Source organism: Natator depressus, chromosome 12, assembly GCF_965152275.1.
Source record: "Natator depressus isolate rNatDep1 chromosome 12, rNatDep2.hap1, whole genome shotgun sequence".
Classification (NCBI taxonomy): Eukaryota; Metazoa; Chordata; order Testudines; family Cheloniidae; genus Natator; species Natator depressus.
The window spans coordinates 19,564,241-19,586,489 of NC_134245.1; the positions used below are offsets into that span (position 1 = coordinate 19,564,241).

Here is a 22,249-nt window from a genome sequence, read left to right on the forward strand (position 1 = left end):
GGGTCTCTTCCCCATGACCTCCCACCAACACCTTCTTTGTCCTCACCACAGGACCTTCTTCCTGATGGCATTTGTATTCCTCAGTCCTCCAGCAGCACGTCCTTTCACTCCCAGCTCCTTATATGCCTCTCCCTAACTGAAGGGAGGTCTTTCTTTTAACCAGGTGCCCTGATTAGCCTACCTGCCTTAATTGGTTCTAGTAGCCTCCTGATTGGCTCCAGGTGTCCTAATTAGCCTGCTTGCCTTAATTGGGTCTAGCAGGTTCCTGATTGTTCTGGAATAGTCCCTGTTATCTTACCCAGGGAAAAGGGACCTGCTTAATCTGGGGCTAATGTATCTACCTTCCACCACACTCCTGTAGCCATCTGGCTTGACCCTGTCACAGTACTTAACTGAGCAAACACCTAATAGCATTACATTTCAGGTCCATTTGTTTGGAAAGGCAAAGCAATGGCCAGAGCTGACAAGAGGGTGTTTTGTAAGTTACTATATCAACTGCAGAGTTTTCAAGATGGTTTTCAGAGGTTTAAAAAAAAAAGTTAATGTAAGAAAAAACATATCAAGAATGTCTAGGGAATCTTAAGATTTCCTAATTTATTACAATAAATTGGATCTGTGAATTATTTTGAAGTAAGCTTTACCTAATAACAAAAGCCAGATGTGCCCTTGCAACACTGGAGAAACAGAAACCTTGACCATCAAACCAAACTTCAAATATTTAACACCACTGTAAAGTCTGTCTTACTATAAGGCACTGACACTTAGAAACTTTATCAAGATCTTATTAGCTAAACTCCAAGTTTTTAAAACAGCTGCCTTAGACAAATCCTCAATATCAGATAGTCGGAAAAAAATCACATATGAAGAGGTTTGGAGGAGGAAACAAACTGTTAGGACACGAAATGATGGTACAAAAATAGAGATGGCTAGGACACGTGGAGGAAAGACCCTAATAACCCAAGCTCTGGACTGGAATCCTAAGGATAGGAGGAGATGAAGTAGACCAAGAGCAACATGGAAATGCACAACAGAAACAGAACTGAAAGCTATTAAAATGACATAGGAAGAAATTAAGACTCCAAAGATGGGAGCCAGTGGTGAAGGTCTTGTGTTCCACGTAGATTAAAGAGACATAAGTAGAGTAAGTCATACTCTACCTTATGTATAAGTGCATTACAAAATACTTAAGTGTATCATACCAGAATGGCTTTGACAATTGGTAATGTCATAAAAACCCTTTTACTGCTAGGCTGTTGATTGAAATCCAGCCCATGACAGTAATGACTTAAAGTTAAAATCATCTCATGGCTGCTCATTTTTGGTCTCTGTTGGGGCTGAATTTTTCCCTTGTCTACATCTGACCTCTTTCATTCCCTACTGGGAGGCTTAGTTAGTGCATGGAAATCTTTAGAAAGTACTATAACAGTCTTTTCAGTCCCTCCAGCTTGTAATGGAGGGAGAGCAGTAGGCTATTCTGCAAAATCCTGGTACTCATTTGTTACCATTCAGGAGAAACGTCATTAGAGGTCAATTGGGATAAATGGTGCTAGCAGGAAGTTAAATGCTGCTTCTGGGTTAAGGTGCAGAACACTAGCTGAGCAGTTTGGCTCACTGCTGACCATATACTTTGGCTTGAAGATAAGCAGAGAACTACAATACACAAGTCTGGGACTCTTCACCATTGTTAAGTATTGGTATGTCACTTTAAGATGATTCACATTTCGGGGGGAGAGAAGGTTGTCATCATATAATGGTAATTTGTAAGTGATAAGTATTATTTCTATTGGTGGTAGACCCTGCCAATGGCAAAGTAAGTTTTTAATTAACTATAACTCAGCCTTTGATGGTAATTTACTTTTTTTTTGTGTTATCCAAAAATTTTCACACAATGCTTTACAATATGAAGTCCAGTGATTTAAATGTATTTTAAAAAATGTGTTGAAGGGTTTTTTTATGTCTACACTAGCGAGCTTACAGTGGCACAACTGTACTGATGCAGCTGCGCCACTATAAGATTGCTTGTGTAGCCGCTCTATGCTAGCGGGAGTGAGCTCTCCCGTTGACATAATAAAACCACCTCCACAAGTGGCAGTAGCTATGTTGGCAGGAGACGCTCTCCCGCTGACATAGCACTGTGCACACTGGCACTTCTGTCAGTGTAACTTATGTCGTTCAGGGGTGTGTGTTTTCACACCCCTGAGTGCCATAAGTTATACCGACAAAAGTGGTAGTGTAGACATGGCCTTAGTGGAAGTGAGTGCCTTCCTAGCTCTACTCAAGCAAAATGCAAAATTTAGCGCTAAACCAAATTCTTGATTAAAAAATATGTGCTATTGTCATTCCAAGTGAAATGAGTGAAGGATTCCTACCAGTGTCTGAACGTTATCCTTCCAAAGACAAAATAACCAGCCAAATCCATTGGTCCAATTAATTTTCTTTTTTCATCAACTTTTAATTCAGTTTGTGAATATAGTTCTTTACTAAATAACTCCCAGAACTGAATGCGTTGTTACCTACTGGATCTACTGCACATATGTAGCACTAACATTAATTGACCCAGCTGAATTTAATAAGCTCTGACGTGGCAGTCATTTGAAACTTCTCACTATAGGCTAGAAATTCCGGGACAAATTATGCTTTCCCCCCATGTTCTCCAACCCCCGAGGCAGCAGAAGAGCATAATTTGGCTGGCTGCACATGGGCACACAACGGATGGGAGCTAAGTAGCATTATTGTTAGCTAAAAGGGCACGTGTGGATGGGACAAGTCTGTGGTCATGTTTCACCCTTCTATGCATGAGACAGCATTGGCAGGGAGTGCATATTACATAGAGCTAGACATCCTCTGTACTGTGCTGCTTTCTTGCACCCCTGATAGGATTAAGCTTTCTGGTAAGTATAATGGGACAGATTCTGTGCTGTGCCACCTGAAGGCACAGCCCAGACAGAGAGGGGCAAATGTCACTTTTTGCCATGGTTGAGCAGCCTGGATTCTGCCTCTGCTGGTGGCCACTGTGGCCCACTCACCCTCTCCCACCCTGTTGTAAGTTAAGTAGCCCCCAAGAGTTCATCTAATTTACCAGCCTATCCTAAATTGAAATTGAAATTGTAATTGAAAACTGCCTTTCATTTACTCCATGTAAGCAGCTATTTTCTGGTAAACACAACAGTAATCATTCATAAATGATGATGGGACATTACTAATATAGGTGTTTAGTTTGCCATGCCAAACCAAAGGAATTTCGTTTGTGAAACATTCAGTTAAGTTTAATAAGGGCCACATCTTCCATTGGGTAGAACTGCACCTCCAAACATACATGCGTGCAATTGTGCACCTATGTTTGTATTTACATATTATCACAACTGCATGCACAATTACTGTGATAATGCAGTCATGGTAATTATGTGTATTTGTGCACAAAGGTAGGTATGTGATAGTACCTGCCTGTTTGTACCTAGACCTCCATTTTCAAGTATTTGTTACTAACTGTCTGATTTAAATATACCAAAACAAAGGCATTCTGAACTCTTTAGTGCCTTTTTGTTTTCTTTTTCCATAACAGTGCAAAGTTAGATGTTATTTGTAAAGAAATTCCTAGCAAAACCTACTGTTTGTGCACTTGATAGAATTTAATCTCGAAATATATTTTGCTGGAATGCTGGTGCTACATGAATGTATTTAATTCAAGGCATCTAAAATATTTAACACATGGGCAGAGTTCCTGAGCTGAATGAGAGTTTTTATGTTCAAAATCTCATGTGTGCTTAACTAAAGTTGTGGCTATCTGTTTTACTGAATTAATAAATGATTAGATTACTGAAATAGCATTTTATATTAGTTCCCAGTCATTTTAATGATTCAATCAGTGTTTTGGAACCTACATAACTTTCTGAGCCACAGCATGTATTTACTTCAGACTGGAGCTAAATCATACTAGCCAATGCATTGTTAACTTTGTCACCTCAGTTAAGGGAACTATAGCAACCCCTTATGTAGGCAAAAAGGAAGCTTTTCTCCTTTCTCTCTGTTTTATCTAGTTACAGTGGAAATGTGTCTGCTGGAGTATGGTATTGGACTTAATTGCTTTTTTCTTGGATCTGTGAACAAAACATCTTTGTTCATTAATCATTATGCTCTGTTTCTAGTCTTTGGTTTATTTTCAAAAAAACAAATTAAAGACACGAAAATCAATATGACAGCATTTGTGTGTCATTAATTTATGATTTGTGCTTTGATTTTCAGACGCTCTGCTTCTTGAACAGCATGATTACACTAACAAATAGCATTGCAATTATTTTGTTATGTAACTTCAGTTAATGGCATTGGGAGTTAATGGAGTATATACCCTTAAATCCTATTTCTGATTTTTTTCCCCCTATAGAATAAAATTTTCTTGCAATATCACTAAATAATCATATAATGAGACTGTTTAGGTGCTTTATTGGGTATAATTTTAAACATCCATTTTTCTTACTCTTGGAAACTGACCTGACCCATTTTGGGAGAAGAAACTGTCACCTCATAAATATCTAAGATGTTTTCAAAGTGTGACCTGGATTGGAAAGTAGGGGGCTCCAGAATCTAACTCATTAGTCATAGAAAAATGTAGCATATTCACTCGACTTCCAGCTTCCTCTGGAATTCCAGTATTTACCTTTATTTTAAATTGTAGGTGTCCTCTTGCAAGTAAGGCTTTGATGTCAATAACTGGAGTCAGGCATGGTATAGGAAAGCTCTGTGCTGTGCAAGTCTCTATGTGCAGCTGAGCTAGAATTTAGTGCTTTTCTGATTTGGAGTGCCTCATGATGTCAGAGACTGAGACATTTGTCAAACTGTGAGGAGCTCACGTGATTCAAGGGAAATCTCCATTACATACTAAACTTGCCTTTTTCCATATAATCAAGACCACAGTGAAAAAACAATGGGGGAGTGATTTGATCAGGAGTGTAAACAAAGGGTAAAATCTTGGCTCTGCTGAAGTCAGTGGTAAAACTCCCATAGACTTCAAAGGGGCAGGATTTCACACACAGTCTTATCGCAGTGTTCAATCCAGCCCAGGCTGGCAGGCAGAAAATCATTATATGATGCCTGTTTGGTGTCTTTTGTGAAACAAGTTAGTGACCTCTGTGACCAGGTCCTAGTGGACATCATGAACTCACCACATCAAATGGAATTACTTGGAGCCTTATCAGGCAGACCAAGGGAATAGTGGGCATGAAGACAAATGTACTTTCTCACTCAGAGAAGTGGTCCCTCCAGAGCAAAGGTTGTGGCACATTGTTAAGATGGTTGGTATATTTGGTTTGGTATATTTGGTTGGGATGCTTCTATTGTTATTCCCCCTACTGTATCTTTCCTGTAGGTAAATAGAGGACTTTACTTTCCAGAACTACTTCTAATGAAAAATTAAATTCACCTAAAGTATTACTTTCCCCACACCCTGAAAAGTCAGATCAGAAGTGGTGCTAAGCACTTCAAACCCCATTGATTTCAGTGGGAATTATGATGTGCCATCATTCTTGGGGTCAGGCCCAAACACTGACTGGTGTGAAAGACCAGAACTTCTTTAATTCACTGTGTATGGAGACAGGAAAGGTCACTCTGAAACACTGAAGTGAGACTGAGGAGATCTGGATTTGGTTCATGCTTTTCCCACAGACTTCCTCTGTAACCTTAGACAAGTCGCTTAAGCTCTGTGCCTCAGATCCCCATCTGTGACACTGAAATAATTGTAGTTCCATTTCTCACAGGGCCGCTGTGAGGATAAACCCACTGTTTGTGAGGTGCTCAGCTCTGCCATGGTGTGGGCTATCTATGAACCTAAACAGAGGTTTCTCTTCTCTCCAAAGAACAATGGTTGTTTTTGTGGTGTCAGCACTCATGCACTTCAGAAAAAAAAGTGTATCAATAGCAAATAAGGACTCCAGACTAATTATTTTGCTGCCAATTATGAAAGCAATTGTGACATGCCTCACTGTCTTTTTTTTTTTTTTTACACTGTGCACTTTCATGGCACTGTAGAAAGAATTTAATTTTAGACGTTTCAGTTGACAGAGACATCCTGGTGCCAGATACGTATTTCAGATCATTGTCATTATTGTGCTCTATTTTTAAGTTCAAGTGCCAGCCAACCTAAAGAGCACAGCGTGCGTCTGTGCTGGGTGTTATGCATGTGTTCTACCAGGCTGAAATCTTCCCAGCCTTAGCACGACACCACTAAATTCACTTTTATACTTCTCTGCTGTGGCAAAAGAGAAACATTTTAAAGGGTATTTTTCAATATCAGAAAACAAGGCTTGGCATGAAATCCTTGCTCCTTCCCGCACCCGGAGATATCCGCTTGGGCGTAGTCAATTGTTAAGATGCTTGCCTATCAACAGCCTCTCAAGAAAGAATTTTAAATGGTTTTGTGACGTCAAGGGGGGCCCAAGAAAAAACAGTCCATTGCCAAGTTAACTCCCTCATTGAAAGCACACAGTAAGGAACAGATAATGCAAAAATGAAACCTTTTCACACAATGGCTGATCAATGACACGCTCCTAGCATCTCTAATAAGCCAAAGAATTTATCCTTGGTTGTAGGGTAAGGAAGTGACTAAGGAAGATGAGCTTTCAGAGAACGACCCTTTAATTTACACACTTAATGAGCAGCCAAGTAAATCGCACTGCCATTGGCTCCTTGTCTGGGCAGAATGTCTGAGGGTAACATGGAGCATGGAAAGGGGCCTGGAAATGCAGTGGCTAGGTTGCAGCCAGCAAGAGGGAACCACTTAAGCACAATGGACAAAAAATTGAATCTTTTGAGTGAAAAGGTAGATAAATTATTGAGTTCCCAAGAAGACCTGAATGGCAAGCTACAGAAGGTGAACCGAGGCATTGACGACCTAGGAAAGAACATCGACAAGTTAACAGCATCCCAAGCATCCGCTGCTGAGACGGATGCAGCAAAAAGAGGCCTGAAACCTGGGGACAGCGTTTGCCCGTTTGAGACTGAAAATGCGTGCTCAGAAATGCTGAAGCTGATGAGAGCTACACAGCAAGATGCCTTGAAGCACAGGGAGAGGCTGGAAAAGATAGAAAAAATGGTTGATACTGTGGATAAAGTCATTACATTTGTGGGAGAGACATTCAAAAATTCTAAAGTAGTGGATTTCATTCTGAGAGGCATTGTACCCTGGAAGAAAGGGAGTCTGGTTGAAATCCTCATGGAGGTTAGTTTTATTTTACTGTTCACGATCCTTTTCTTGTTAAGGAAAAGGGCTCCAGGCTTTTCTGTTAACTTTGTACATAATGCATGTGTGTTTTCAGGCTTTCCTCTCTCAGTATTAGGCATAAGAATAAATGGTATAGGGCACAAAACATGATAGGAAGGTTTCAAATAGGTGTAAAGACTAGGTCTCTGCATCAAGGAGTTGACAATTTAAGGGCCAAAATCTGCCCTCAGTTACACCCTGGCCAATGATGTCCAAGTTAGTTGCGGAATCCAGCCCTAGATGAAGAATAATAAATAGTTAATGTACTGTGACGTGACAGAATGGGATTCTGTTTTCTAACTGATCGTGACAATTTAGGCATCAAGGGCCAAAATCTGCCCTCATTTATGTTCATATAATTTCAGTAACTTCAATGGAACATGGACCTAATTCTTCCCAATTACATCTGTGCAATTCTATTGACTTCATCGAATCATTGGATCAATAGGGCAGTGAGTGCAGGACACTAACTCATAACCATTTCTTAATTATGAAGCATAATGAGCGGGAAATGGTTTGTAGTGTCAGTAGGATATTTTGGAATTCATTAGTTTTCTTTTTAAAAAAATGAACTGGCACTTATAATGAATATCTGTTGTTTCACTGAGTCTTGTTTGTCATCATTCACTACTATTTGTGTCCCATCATGAGAAACAAAGAATAATCTGCACAATGAGGTGTTTGTGGGACATGGTCTCATTCCTGGGGATCTCATAACATGGGGTGGTAAAAACATTATTGCATTAGGAATGACTCTACTTGCAATGGAATTATTTGAATACTCTGTGAATGCTCCTGGCTTTATAACTTGAAAATCAAAAATCAAATCAAAATAACTTGAAAAAAACAACAATTAAAATATATGGGTGGAATGTGAATTTGAGCTCTTACAAAAATGAGACTGTAATAGACCTCAGTATAGATCAGGAGGGTGTTGTGCCAATTTTCAGATGCAGCTCTAACAGTCCATCTCTTTACAGATATGAAGAACCACTACTCTTTCAGAGGCTGACAATTGAACCAGATTGTGAGATTTTTTTTTTTTTTTTTGGTTAAATTTCCAGTGGAAACTGTGTTGAGATCACTGAAAAACCCTGTCAGACATTTACATGGTGCCAGTACTTGCTGTCTGTTCCAACTGAAGTGTGGTACAATAGTAGGAGACGTGAAAAAAGCGTTCTAAAAATTGATGTGCTTTAGGTTTAAAAATATGATTATTACTAGCACTTGCAATGTGCTTGGAACTATGTAATACCTGGAGACAGCTAGGATCCTGCTTCATAGGGTGTACTCTCCAAATTCGACAGACAAGTACATAGTATGCTAGATGGCCAGGTAAAGAACAACTTCAAAATGGTAAACTAGTTTTTAAATTTCTTTCTTTGCTACATTCACTGAAAGACTTATTGGAAGAAAGATGTTTTTAAGAGGGATTTTAAAGGTAGGGTGGCTGTGATGCACGAGAGACAACTCATATGTGGTTATAGTCTACTATAGGAAAGCAAATACATATTGGACAGGTGGGCAACGTTAATTAACCAGCCACATCCCTTCATTTGTTTGTTATACATTGTAAAACTGGAGCATAAGGAACTTAATTTAAAACCCAAAGGGTTCCAGAAGGCTTTTTGCACTACAGTTGCAAATAAAATAACCACTTACTTGCTTGTTTCTGCTTCCTAGCCATCTCTTTATAATAGTGCACCATATACCAGAGCAGTGGCTTTATCCAGCATTACTATGTGTTCAGGACAGATGTTGAAAAATTGGAGAGGGCTCAAAGAAGAGCCACAAGAGTGATTAAAGGATTAGAAAACTTGGCTTATAATGATAAATTCAATGAGCTCAACCTATTTAGTTTAACAAAGAGAGGGTTAAGGGGTGACCTGATTACAATGTATTAGTGTCTACATGGGGAACAAATATTTGACAACTGACTCTGGAATCTAGCAGAGAAACATGTACCATGATTCAATGGCTGGAATTTGAAGCTAAACAAATTCAGACTGGAAATAAAGTGTAAATTTTTAACAGTGAGAGTAATTAACCATTGGAACAATTTACCACGAGGCATGGCAGATTCTCCATCACTGACACTTTTTAAAATCAAGATTGGATGTTTTTTTCTAAAAGATCTGCTCTAGGAATTATTTTGTTGCAATTGTATGGCTATGTTGTGTAGGAGATTAGACTAAGGACCATTGTGATCATCTTCTTCGAATTTATGAATCTGTGACGGAGGGGGTCTTATTTTTTTATTTTTGTAAGTAGCTGCTTGCTGACACAACAATAGGATTCAGTGGCGTCTTTCGGACTGTTTGTGTGAGACTGCAGGGTTGGCCTCAAATTCATAAAATAAGTAAATGTCTAAAACTTCTGATTCTTGACTTACAAAAAACAGTGCTGGAATTTGTGGTCCACGGCAGTCTCGTTTGCAGAAGGGGATTCAGCAAGAATAAAGATCCCCACAGTGTCACCATTGTCATGGGCATACTGAGTGTTTTAGTTAAAAATGTCAATGACATTTGAAAACTTTTTTAGTGGGGGGTGGGGGGAGAGGGAAAAAAGCTTATTATACTATGTCAACATTGGGGTATACAAGGTCAACACACATAGCACCTCAACCCCTTATGCTAATATTAATGGGACCTGATTTTCAAAAGGCATGCAACTGGAATTGTGTGTTCAAATATATAGGAGGTTCAGAAGCTCTTGCTTGTTGCCGCACTCAGTAGTTGAGTAGGGTAGGAGACCAGGTCAATTCTCCACTCTAAATTATCCTTTCTCTGGTTCAAATATTTAATATTTTCCCAGCCAATACATGTATTTTCACTACTTTTTGATGTTTTTCTATGGTCTGCATTATCATTGGCTAAATATTAGAGCTAGGATGAACAGTCGACGTGGTTTCAATGAGTCTTTTGTTAAAGAAAGGATTGGGTATCACCCAGAAAGCATTCAACAAACATTCGCCACCTGAGATTGGTGTCTCTTCAGCCAGAGAAAGAGATGAACCTAAGCCAAAAAAAAAATTGGATCTAGATTTTTCAGTACCCCAGAATTCAGGTCAATGGGCTGGAGCATGTGGATGAGTGTTTGCAGGATTGGCGCCCAATGGGATAGCCGCCTGTCTATATGACTTCACTGTGGCTTAATGAATGGAAGGTCCTTTTGGGGGTTACAGGGTGAAATAACATTAAATGTGTAAAGCTGTGCTGTTTATCTCTCCGTGAGAGCCAGGAGGGATGAAACCAACATTTTCTTCATCTGGGGCCTCCCCTGTCTTAGATTAAAAACTATGTGATAGAACTGTATATTGGAGAAAAATCACCCCAGGTGTAGTTTTGGCAAGTAACATTTTTTGAGACCTATGAGCTAATTTATTATTCCACAAGATTTTGCTTTAGAAAAAAGATTTTAAAAAAATTGGTGGATGTGACCCAGGGAGTCCCTGATGCCAACTGGCAGAGGGCATTGGGGGGTGGGGGTGGTGCATAGGGTTTTACAGGGATCCCCTGGGGAAGATCTATGCATAATAGTTCACTGAATGGTGGCATGTGAAGTCATGAACGCAAGTGGCCCACAGCTTGCCATAATCATAGCTAATGTATGGATGGATAATATTAAGGAATTATGTGTCCACACTAAAACTTATGCTCTGAAGTCTCGGAGTTTTAGCATGTCTCCAGGAGATGACATACTTTGGAAATGTTCCTTTCAGGCAGGAGGTAACGGACACCTATCTCCCTGTCTGGTGGTTTGTGTATTGTGTCCTGAATGCGTCACAGGGTATGCCTATTTATATACTGAGCCACAGGCAAAATCAGAGATTGTGAAATCTGCAAGATGAAACCAAGAGCGGGGGGTGTGTGTGTGTTCTGCTTATGAAAAAAGAGAAAGAGGATTGTTCTGTTATATCTTGGGCTGCCAGGAAACACACTGAATCCTTCACCTAGAAGGCACACTCACAGCACATCTTTCTCATGAAAGGAGGGTCACAGCCAACGTGGCTATAAAGTGCTGCAAGGATTTGGGGTGAGCATGACTCCACAAGACATGAGTATCTAGTTAATTAAATCTAGGCTATAGAATGCATGTTATGATTTTATGTCACATGTAACTATTTGTTTCCAATACTGCTATTTGCTGCAATTTAAATCTCTATGCTTTGTTTGATACACTTATACTTGACTTCACTATAAACATATCTAGAATCATAGAATATCAGGGTTGGAAGGGACCTCAGGAGGTCATCTAATCCAACCCCCTGCTCAAAGCAGGACCAATCCCCAACTAAACCATCCCAGCCAGGGCTTTGTCAAGCCTGACCTTAAAAATATCTAAGGAAGGAGATTCCATCACCTCCATAGGTAACGCATTCCAGTGTTTCACCACCCTCCTAGTGAAAAAGGTTTTCTTAATATCCAACCTAAACCTCCCCCACAGCAACTTGAGACCATTATTCCTTGTTCTGTCATCAGCTACCACTGAGAACAGTCTAGATCCATCCTCTTTGGAACCCCCTTTCAGGTAGTTGAAAGCAGCTATCAAATCCCCCCTCATTCTTCTCTTCCGCAGACTAAACAATCCCAGATCCCTCAGCCTCTCCTCATAAGTCATGTGTTCCAGTCCCCTAATCATTTTTGTTGCCCTCCGCTGGACTCTTTCCAGTTTTTCCACATCCCTCTTGTAGTGTGGGGCCCAAAACTGGACACAGTACTCCAGATGAGGCCTCACCAATGTTGAATAGAGGGGAACGATCACGTCCCTTGATCTGCTGGCAATGCCCCTACCTATACATCCCAAAATGCCATTGGCCTTCTTGGCAACAAGGGCACACTGTTGACTCATATCCAGCTTCTCATCCACTGTAACCCCTAAGTCCTTTTCTGCAGAACTGCTGCCGAGCCATTCGGTCCCTAGTCTGTAGCAGTGCATGGGATTCTTCCATCCTAAGTGCAGGACTCTGCACTTGTCCTTGTTGAACCTCATCAGATTTCTTTTGGCCCAATCCTCGAATTTGTCTAGGTCCCTCTGTATCCTATCCCTACCCTCCAGCGTATCTACCTCTCCTCCCAGTTTAGTGTCATCTGCAAACTTGCTGAGGGTGCAATCCACGCCATCCTCCAGATCATTTATGAAGATATTGAACAAAACTGGCCCCAGGACCGACCCTTGGGGCACTCCACTTGATACCGGCTGCCAACTCGACATGGAGCCATTGATCACTACCCCTTGAGCCCGACAATCTAGCCAACTTTCTACCCTCCTTATAGTCCATTCATCCAGCCCATACTTTTTTAACTTGCTGGCAAGAATACTGTGGGAGACCGTGTCAAAAGCTTTGCTAAAGTCAAGGAACAACACATCCACCGCTTTCCCCTCATCCACACAGCCAGTTTTCTCGTCATAGAAGGCAATTAGATTAGTCAGGCATGACTTGCCCTTGGTGAATCCATGCTGACTGTTCCTGATCACTTTCCTCTCCTCTGTGCTGTGTGTCAAGCGGAGCAGTGATCTGAGGTGGACTTGGTAAACTGGGGTACACTGTTTCTTTGGAAGCAGCAAATCTGAATACTGTGAGTGTCCAGTGGACTTGGGCTGGACACTCAAGGAAGACACTCGGAGGGCTTGAGAGTTGGGCGAGGGGTGCCAATTGCTAACTTGTAGGGTGACAGCGGGGCTTGCGAGGTCTACAGGGGAGTGCCGGTGCAGTTGGAGAGCTGATCCAAGGAGAGCACAGACAAGACTTCCTTACACTAATGGCAGATGGTGGAGAGATGCCTCACATCCCTGGAGCCCCCCGGAAGCCTCATAGAGGGGGAAATAAAGAAGCAGCAGCAAACTGAGAATGCAATGAAGCTGAGTCGTTACCACCAATTTCATAGTGTCTAACTGCCTCCACTGGTAGAGAATTAGAGGGACCCAGTGGGAAATGGACATCTTTAACTTTGTTAATTAATTGTGTATTCAATTGTATTTTTTAGACTAAAGATCAACCTGAAGAGAAGGGTGCGAAACCAAAGCATGTATCTAGCAACAGAGGAGTCCAGGCCGAAAGCAAAGAGTCTTTGGAAGGTATATGTAAGCCTGTATGTATGATAAACATATCCATTGTGGAATTTGAGATAGGTTGGGAAGAGAAGATCCAATATTCTCCTATATATGTAGGTACTACTGAATTATCCCTTTGTAACTAAGTACCTGGACTTATCAAGTACTCAGAAAAGTGTGTGTTGGATGTTTGATACCATCACAAAAAAACAACAAACAAAAATACAGCTCCCTTTCCCAAAAAAACCAAACCGCTAAACCAAATCCAATAGCAACAGTTCATTAAAATGAATAGCAGCCATTACCTTTGTTTGGTTAATGCTGTATTTCTTTGCTTTTGCAGTTGTAGTTAGCTTAATTAAAAGAGAGCAATGTCTGTTTGGAAGACACCAGGGGTACAATCGCAAAAACACAAAGAAAATCTGTAAAGTCATAGAGGAAAAAAGCACGTGAAGAAGCAGAAATACAGATTTATTTTTGAACTGGGAATGTCTCACGTGGCCAGCGAAGATATTTTCAACAAGTCTCAGGGGATGGGGTTAGAAAAGGGATTCAGACCTCAGACCTTTCTGTCATCCATTGTATCCATTGTCATCAGTGGAGTTACACCGGGGTGAATGTGACTGTGAATAGTGCCCTGTTACAGTCACCTCCCCATGTCACCAGAGGCTCCTCTCAAGCATGGCCAAAAATCGTCTTGGTTTCTTGGCTTAGAAAATAACATAAACTAAAGAATCTGCTGCTCAGAATTCTGACTCAAAAGCCCCCAGTACTTTTGGGCTGAGGTGTTAAACTAAAAATTAAACAAAAATCACATTGATTTCTAGGACCTGCGCAAGTAGAAACCTGGACGAAATGGAAGTCATTTCACATCTAGACTGCCCTTCCTTTTTATGCACCATCACTAATAATTAAGAGCAGTTGCAATTATTGGAATAGCTCCAGTGGGGACCAAGAAACCCTAGGGGAGAGAGGCAGTGTTCTGAGTCTTAGTGTCTCCTGGAAACCTCCTGTCCCAATTTGCAATGTCAGTGCTACTTCTTATAGTATGGACACTGGGATGGGTGTGCCTTTTGGGATTTCGGAGTCCGAACAACATATCATGTTGACCCATAGAGTACTTACAGTCTTGGACGTCCTTCAATTGACTCTTATCAATTTTCTGTTTGCAGTGTTGTTGTAGCACTGCTGGTCCCAGGGTCTGAGAGAGATGGGGTGGGTGGAATAATGTCTTTTATTGGACCAACTTCTGCTGGTGTAAGGGACAAGCTTTTGATCTTCACAGAGCTCTTCCTCAGGTCCGGTCAGGTCTTCCTACTTATCTTCCTTTGTCCTAGGGCAGAGGTGGTAATTGCCTACTTCATTTTAAGTAGTCTCCTACAACATGTGCATGCCTAACAACCTGTCCTATTTTGTATTTAGCATGGACACTCTGGTTACCTTCCCCAGAGCTGAGGAAGGACTCTGTGAAGCTCCAAAGCTCATTCCTTCTACCAACAGAAGTTGGTCCAATAAAATATATTACCTCACCCACCTTATCTCTCTCTTATCAATTTGGTTTTTAGTTATTCAGAAATCCAGTTTCTATTTTTACTTTTACCATTGCTGAAAAGCTAGCAATGCAAGTAAGTAATTTTATTAACCTGCATGTGTCAGTGTCAGAAATGTCAAACATGCTTCTAATAAGCTTAAGCCTTTTTTGTGTGTCTTTTAGTCCTTTCACATGAGCATCATCGCCTAGTTTCACTATGATGGTAGGTTTCTGATAGAATCCAACATCCCTGGCTACCTCCCTATTTTTTACAACCTATACCACTATGTAATATTTTTTCTTGTGTCAGGGGAAGGCTGTGACATTACGATAATACTATTTCTTATTTAGAGCCCAAAGGAGAAGAAAAGTTGGATGAAACTAATGGAGCATGTGAAAAAGTAAACTCTTTTGACGCTGTAGTCTCCAAAGTTGACTCCAGTCCACAAGTTAAAGAAAGGACAACACAGCTGCAAAAAATAGCAGGTTCTGGCAAAACAAATAGCTCTAAGAATTGTCAACCACAAAAAGGCACTGGAATTAAAGCTTTGATTCCAAACCATGGTCTTCCCTTCATAAATCATGGCCCTGTGGGGAACAAGAATGTTACTGCTGAAGCAATTGATATGGACAGTGCACCAGGACTGGAAGAACACCACAGAAATCCTATCACTCAGAAATCAAAAGAAAGTGAAAACAAACCCTCTACATTCAGTGCTATATCCATGGAAGCCATGCCATCCACATCAAAGTCTGTATCCAGAGCAGGGTGTGAAGTGATACGTACAAGGTAATGATCTAGTCTGTAATTCTCTGTGTGATCTGAAACATTCCATGTGTTAATAATAGGCAAATTATTAAAAGGACGATTCAGTGTTGCTCATATGTGAAACCGTAGGAAAAAAAGCCTTGTTAGAAAAGGAGCTTGTGGAACCATGTAAACAGTTAATCTGAAGACGAATTAGACCCAGCGTGGTGGCTTATAAATTTATACAAAGATAATGTTTTTAGATAGAAAGTGCTTGGTAAGCACTAATTACTAATATTTCACATCTGTTCTGAGTCAGGGAGGTTTGAAATGGGTTTGCTCTACGTGTGTCTCCTTGCATTGAACCTTGTAAATGGCTGACTCCTTTCTAACATGGATGTTTCTATAAATATCACATATGGGGCTTAATAGGTCTGCAAGAGGAGTCTGCCATTGACTGAGGATAGAATTTTTTTAGTGTGTGATAAAATTTCAGGGCTTGGGCAGGTTGTTGAATCCCATGTATAATAGTCCTTTGCGCACCTCAAAGAAGTCAGTATTTTTGGTTAGGTCTGTGACCACATGACCCAGCCCATTTTAAGCATTGGCCATACAAAGATGTGAGCAAACATTTCTTTTTCTAACTTTTTTTTCTCTTTAACATATGACATATTTAGTATCAGATACCCTTTTTTGTCCTTTTTTTTGGTTAGGACTTTAGAAAAGTTCTGTGATTTAACTTGCAATTGCATTATGGGGAAAAAAATGAAAATGGAGATCCCATTTTTAAAACATGTCTGTGCATGACCATGCATGTTCAGTTTAGGCTCATGTGCATTTTTGTGTATACACAATTATCCTGATGTGCAGGTACACAAGTCAGCATTTGAACACAGACCAAAAAGTGACTGCTTTTTTGTATGTGCGCATTTGAAAATATTCCTTTTAAAATGCATTCTGGTGCCTTAAATACAAGACAGGCACTTTATTCTCTAGGTAGTCTTTAGTTATTTGTGGAATTTACAGGTATTTTCAGGTGCTGGAGTATTCCCAGATGAATGCAATACAAGCATATTAAGGCCTTGTCTACACTACAGGGGGAGATCGATCTAAGTTAAGCAACTTCAGTTACGTGAATAACGTAGCTGAAGTCGATGTACTTAGATCTACTTATCATGGGGTCCACACTACGCGATGTTGACTGGAAACGCTCTCCCGTCTACTTCCCTTGCGCTTCTCATTCAGGTGGAGTACAGGAGGCGACGGGAGAGCGATCTGTGATTGATTTAGCGGGTCTTCACCAGACCCACTAAATCGACCGCCGATGCATCGATCGCTGCATGTCGAACCCCCAGTAAGTGTAGACAAGGCCGGAGACTGAAGAACCAAACTAATAAACTGAATGGAAGTGGTCTTGGTCTATTTATCAGTACACACAGATCCACATGAGAAAAAACATCTTTGCAAATGGCAGCAATTGGCACCCCAGTCTTAGAAGAAGGGCTAAGCTGTGGCAGGGCTTGGAGACTATATTTCCCTTTACCTCTAGAAGAGGTCCAGTGTAAGGATGTGGCAGGGCAGAGTGGGGGAAGCTTGCATTGCCATAACCAGTTGTGTGGCTAAGTAAAAGAAGATTCCAGGGATGTTATTCCAGCACATTTCCCAAATTCACATGATTGGGGTGTGGGAACCCCCTGAACACAAGGGCTGTAAAGTGCAAAGGAAGTGTGTTTGTTTGATGTCTAGATCAACTTCACACAACATTTCATTATAATCAGACTTAAAATTTACTCTGCATTTTTATTCTTAAATAACAATGTGAAAAGAACATGAATGTTCCTACACTTTATTTATGGAGGAGTTTGTAGTCAGGGTGCCTACAGAGATATTTTCTGTATGTGAAGTCTGAATGAGTGGGCCAAATTCTGTGCTCGGTTACATGGGTGCAGCTCTCATTGAAGTCAATAGGCCTCTACAGAAACATAAAAGGAACAGAGTTCCAATGTTTGGAATTGTTAGAGAAATGCCCAGGTTTTCCTGCCAAGTTTAGACTTGTCTAGATAGTCATAGTAGTGTTTGCTCTAAGCTGGCATCAGCTGACTTATTAGCTTAATACCACTGAACTACAGATTCTTAATACATTTGTCTAGGCTGATTTCCCACTCTGGAACTTCAAGTGCAGAAGGTGGGGCCCGCAAGGATTCTAAAAATTAATACTGGCCACTCCAGGCTTGTATTAAACTCCCAAGGTTACAGATTTTCTCTGACCTTGGATGGGTAGATACTGCGACCACCCAACTGTAAAAACCCCTTTGAGAACCCAGGAAGGCGCACTTGGGAATTCCTTCTTGTGGGGTACCCTGAAGCCCTTTCACCCCCACCCCTCGTCCGGGGAAGAGCTGAGAAAGGAAATCAGCTGTTGCCACAGACTAATTAAACAACATGTACACAAACCTCTTAGGACACAAATCCAATCCGGTTCTTAAAAAAAAGGTAAATTTTATTAGAAACAAAAAGAAAGAAAATACATTTGGAACTTAGGTTTTTCGCTAGATTAAAAAAAAATAACAATTACAAGGATTAAGCATCAAGATAGCTCTCTTGAGGTCCAGCTTAAAGGTTACAAGCAAAACAAAAGCACCTGGGTTAGCACAGAGAAGTCCACAAGCCATAAAGTAATAAAAGAGAGAAACTTAATCGCATCTTCCTAGACATTTCCTGATCTACTTACATATCTGGGGTTTCAAATGAGTAGTTTCTAGGTATGATCTGGTGATTTTTTCATACCTGGTCCAAAGCTTTTTATAGCATAATTCCAGCCCTGTCTCTGCTTTCTGGGAGAACAACACAGGCAGATAAAGGGGAAGGTTTTTTTCCCAATTTTAAAAAGTTCTAGCTTTCCCATTGGCCCTTTTGATCAGCTGCCCACTCCCTTCCTTTTACCTATGCAGGGAGACTTTTTAACCCTTCACAGGTAAAGCAAGTAGAGAACAACTACCAAGAGGGATTTATAGCTGGCTGGCTGGCTGGCTGGGTATCCCTAAAACAGAGCTATCCCCTTCCCTTCCCTTCCCTTTCATTTATCACAACATTATGAAGGAATCATGCTTATAATGACAGTGAGATGGTAAAAATGAGAACAAAACTACAGACTTGTTATGCAAAAGATAGAAAAGGTTTCTTTTCAACATCTTTGTTACAGAAGGTACAATACTTTTGAGGAAACTAGATAGGTGTTTCCTTTTCTAGGCACCAGAGACATTCTCTGCCTGCAGTTTTATAGTCCCTCAGATGCAACTTTACAGCCCTTACTGATGTCCAGTCGCCCCACTGAAGCCAGCTGCAGTACTCAGAAATGTAGGGCTGGAAGGGACCATGAGAGGTCATCTAAACCAGTGGCCCTCAAACTAGGGGCACCGCTTGTTCAGGGAAAGCCCCTGGCGGGCCGGGCCGGTTTGTTTACCTGCCGCATCCACAGGTTCGGCCGATCGCGGCTTCCACTGGCCCTGGTTCACCGCTCCAGGCCAATGGGGGCTGCAGAAAGCAGCGCGGGCCAAGGGACGTGCTGGCCGCCCTTCCTGCAGCCCCCATTGGCCTGGAGCGGTGAACCAGGGCCAGTGGGAGCCGCGATCGGCCGAACCTGTGAATGCGGCAGGTAAACAAGCCGGCCCAGCCTGCCAGGGGCTTTCCCTGAACAAGCGGCACCCCTAGTTTGAGAACCACTGATCTAAACCACCCCTCCGTGCTGAGGAAGGACCAAGTATACCTAGCCCATCACTGAGAGGTGTTTGTCCAACCTATTCTTAAAAACCTCCCATTATGGGGATTCCACAATTTCTCTTGCAGAGCTGATCCTGCTGCTGTTTCTAAGTTTATTAATTATATGAATATCTCTGAGAGAACTTCAGAATATAGCAGGTTTTTTATAATCCCATTATCTCCAGACAACATAAGATTAATGAAAATGTTTAAAAGTTTCTAGTGGCAGGAATGCTAAAGGAAATAATATTAACAAAACAGAGGAGCCAAAAGAGCCGAGGTGTACAACATAATATTTTCAATAGCAGACTGTGAAAAGAGTAATATTCGATAACCCCCATGAATGCAGACTCTCACACCTCCACTCTCAGCTAACTGCAGGGGGACTAGAACACACGCACCCAGGTTTTTAAGAGCTAGCACGTACTTCTAAAAATCCAGACCACAATTTTTAGCGCTAAATACAAAGGCTCCCCACCACAGAGGCACTGGTGAATGCTGGAATAGGTAGGCTACGATTATGTCACTGTGGTCGCGGAAGTCACGGAATCCATGCCTGCCAGAGAGCTCTGTGACCTTTTCTGCCCCGGGGCTGGAGCTGTCAGCAGGCAGCCCTGCAGCTCTCAGGTGCTGCTGGCGGCAGGCCTCCAGCAGCTCCTAGCCACCAGGCAGCAGGGGGGACCCCAGAGCTCCCAGCCGCTGTGGGTGTTGGACCCTCCACCTGCCCCATTTTGTCAGGGCTATTTTTAGTAAAAATCATAGGCAGGTCATGGGCTTCCGTGAATTTTTGTTTATTGCCCTGACCTGTCCATGATTTTTACTAAAAATATCCATGACAAAATCTGAGCTTTAGGTATGTTATATTTTATGTCCAGCAGAGGGCAGACATCTATACAAGCTGGCATGTTAAAATAGCTATTAAAATCAGATTGTGTGGGACTGAGTCTCTTCAGAATGTTGTACATTTATCCTGGAAGTATTGCTGAAATATTGCATTTTCTTATTGTCTTTAGCAATTTCAGTATCTGATATTTTTAGTAGGGAAATTATTACGAAACTGGGATTTAAACAAAGTGTAAAAAATATTTTCTGCTACTCTAGCAAGGCTATTTATCTGCATAAAAAGGAAAATGTTTGCTCTGCAGGATTTCCATCAATGTGCAGATGACTGAAACCCAAGAAAAGATTCCAGTGGCCAAGGAAGGAAGCCTAGGTGATCATGGAGGTACAAGTTCCAAAGTAAAATCCCCTCTGTCCTCACCATTGGAAGTTGAAGGAATTAAACAGCTGACTGGCAAATTTAAACACAATCCGTGCCCCCCAAGCACCAGAACCGATCCAATTCAAGAAGTAAAAGGGGTGAAGCTTGCTAATAAACACAATGAACAGGAACCCAAATTAGAGAAGCCACAGATGCTATTGAACAAAGTCTCGACTGATAAAAAGCCCCTAGAGAAATCAGAATTAAAATGCAAGTCCATATCCTCTCAAAGCACAGCTGAAAATGATACTAAAAAAGATCTTGGTGGCAAAATGAAAAGCCATAAAGAAACAACAAAGACAATGAAAGAATCCACAAAGGATGCTAGATCTGAATTAGAATTAAAATGTGTGGAATTAGAAAGCACATACACAGGACAAAAAGAAGACAATGCAAATCAATGTACAGGAGACACCCCAGAAAACACTGCATTAGTAGAAACCAGCAAAGCATTTGGCAAGGAGGATGAAGTAATCATTGGTAAGTAGCTCACAATCATATCTGGGGACTTTTACACTGAGAATTCTAGGGTTCCTGCATATGTTATACACTATAATAGCTGAAACATGCTCATTAGTGCTATTATCATAGGCCTTGGCTACACTTGCAGATATACAGCGCTGTGAGTTAAACCCGCCTTCGTACAGCTGAGTAGGGAAAGCGCTGCAGTCTGTCCACATTGGCAGCTGCCTGCGCACTGTCGTGGCCACATTTGCAGCACTTGCAGCGGTATTGGGAGTGGTGAATTATGGGCAGGTATCCCACAGAGCACCTCTTCCCATTCTGGCGTCGTGGGTTGTGGGAAGGGGGCATGGGGTGCGGGGCATTCTGGGTCCCGTCCAACACCCCGTGTTGCATTGCTTCACATCCCAGCAATTCCTGTGTTTCCGTCCACATTTGGCGCCATCTTTCAACGGTTTCTGTGCAGCGCGATCTGTGTTCCGTTTCAGTCTGCGGGAAATGGAGCCCCAACTGCTGAGGAGTTTGCTGACAAGTCTTGCCAGCACGTCACGTTTGGCAGTTGAGCTATTCCTTAAGATCCAAAGTGACAGTGAGGAGTCCGACGATATCGAGTCGCGTAACGTGTATGACACGAGATTGCTTGTGGCATTCACGGACGCGCTCAGCACCGTGGAATGCAGCTTTTGGGCTCGGGAAACAAGCACTGAGTGGTGGGATCGCATCATCATGCAAGTCTGGGATGATGAGCAGTGGTTGCAGAACTTTCGGATGAGAAAAGCCACTTTCATGGGACTGTGTGAGGAGCTCGCCCCCACCCTGCGGCGCAAGGACACAAGATTGAGAGTTGCCCTAATGGTGGAGAAGCGGGTGGCTATTGCAATCTGGAAGCTGGCAACTCCAGACCGCTACCGATCGGTCGCGAACCAGTTTGGAGTGGGGAAGTCGACCGTTGGACTCGTGTTGATGCAAGTTTGCAGGGCCATTAATCGTATCCTGCTCAGAAGAACCGTGACTCTGGGTAACGTGCAGGACATTGTGGATGGCTTTGCACAAATGGGTTTCCCTAACTGTGGAGGGGCGATAGATAGGACGCATATTCCTATTCTGGCACCACCCCACCTAGCCTCTGAGTACGTTAATCGGAAGGGATATTTCTCTGTGGTTCTCCAGGTGCTTGTGGAT

General features: G+C 41.8%; 1 protein-coding gene across 3 annotated transcripts in view; it reads left to right on the forward strand.

Moving 5' to 3' along the window:
* MYLK3 (myosin light chain kinase 3) overlaps positions 1-22,249 on the forward strand; it is a 62,531-nt gene that overhangs the window by 17,692 nt on the left and 22,590 nt on the right. For 2 of the 3 annotated variants that reach the window (XM_074968678.1, XM_074968677.1), the window contains 3 exons: positions 13,240-13,330; positions 15,189-15,627; positions 20,490-21,085. In XM_074968678.1, coding sequence (XP_074824779.1) covers positions 13,240-13,330; positions 15,189-15,627; positions 20,490-21,085 — 1,126 coding nt within the window. Of the gene's footprint in view, positions 1-6,446; positions 7,211-13,239; positions 13,331-15,188; positions 15,628-20,489; positions 21,086-22,249 lie in introns of those variants that run through there. The other variant, XM_074968676.1, reaches the window with a different exon arrangement.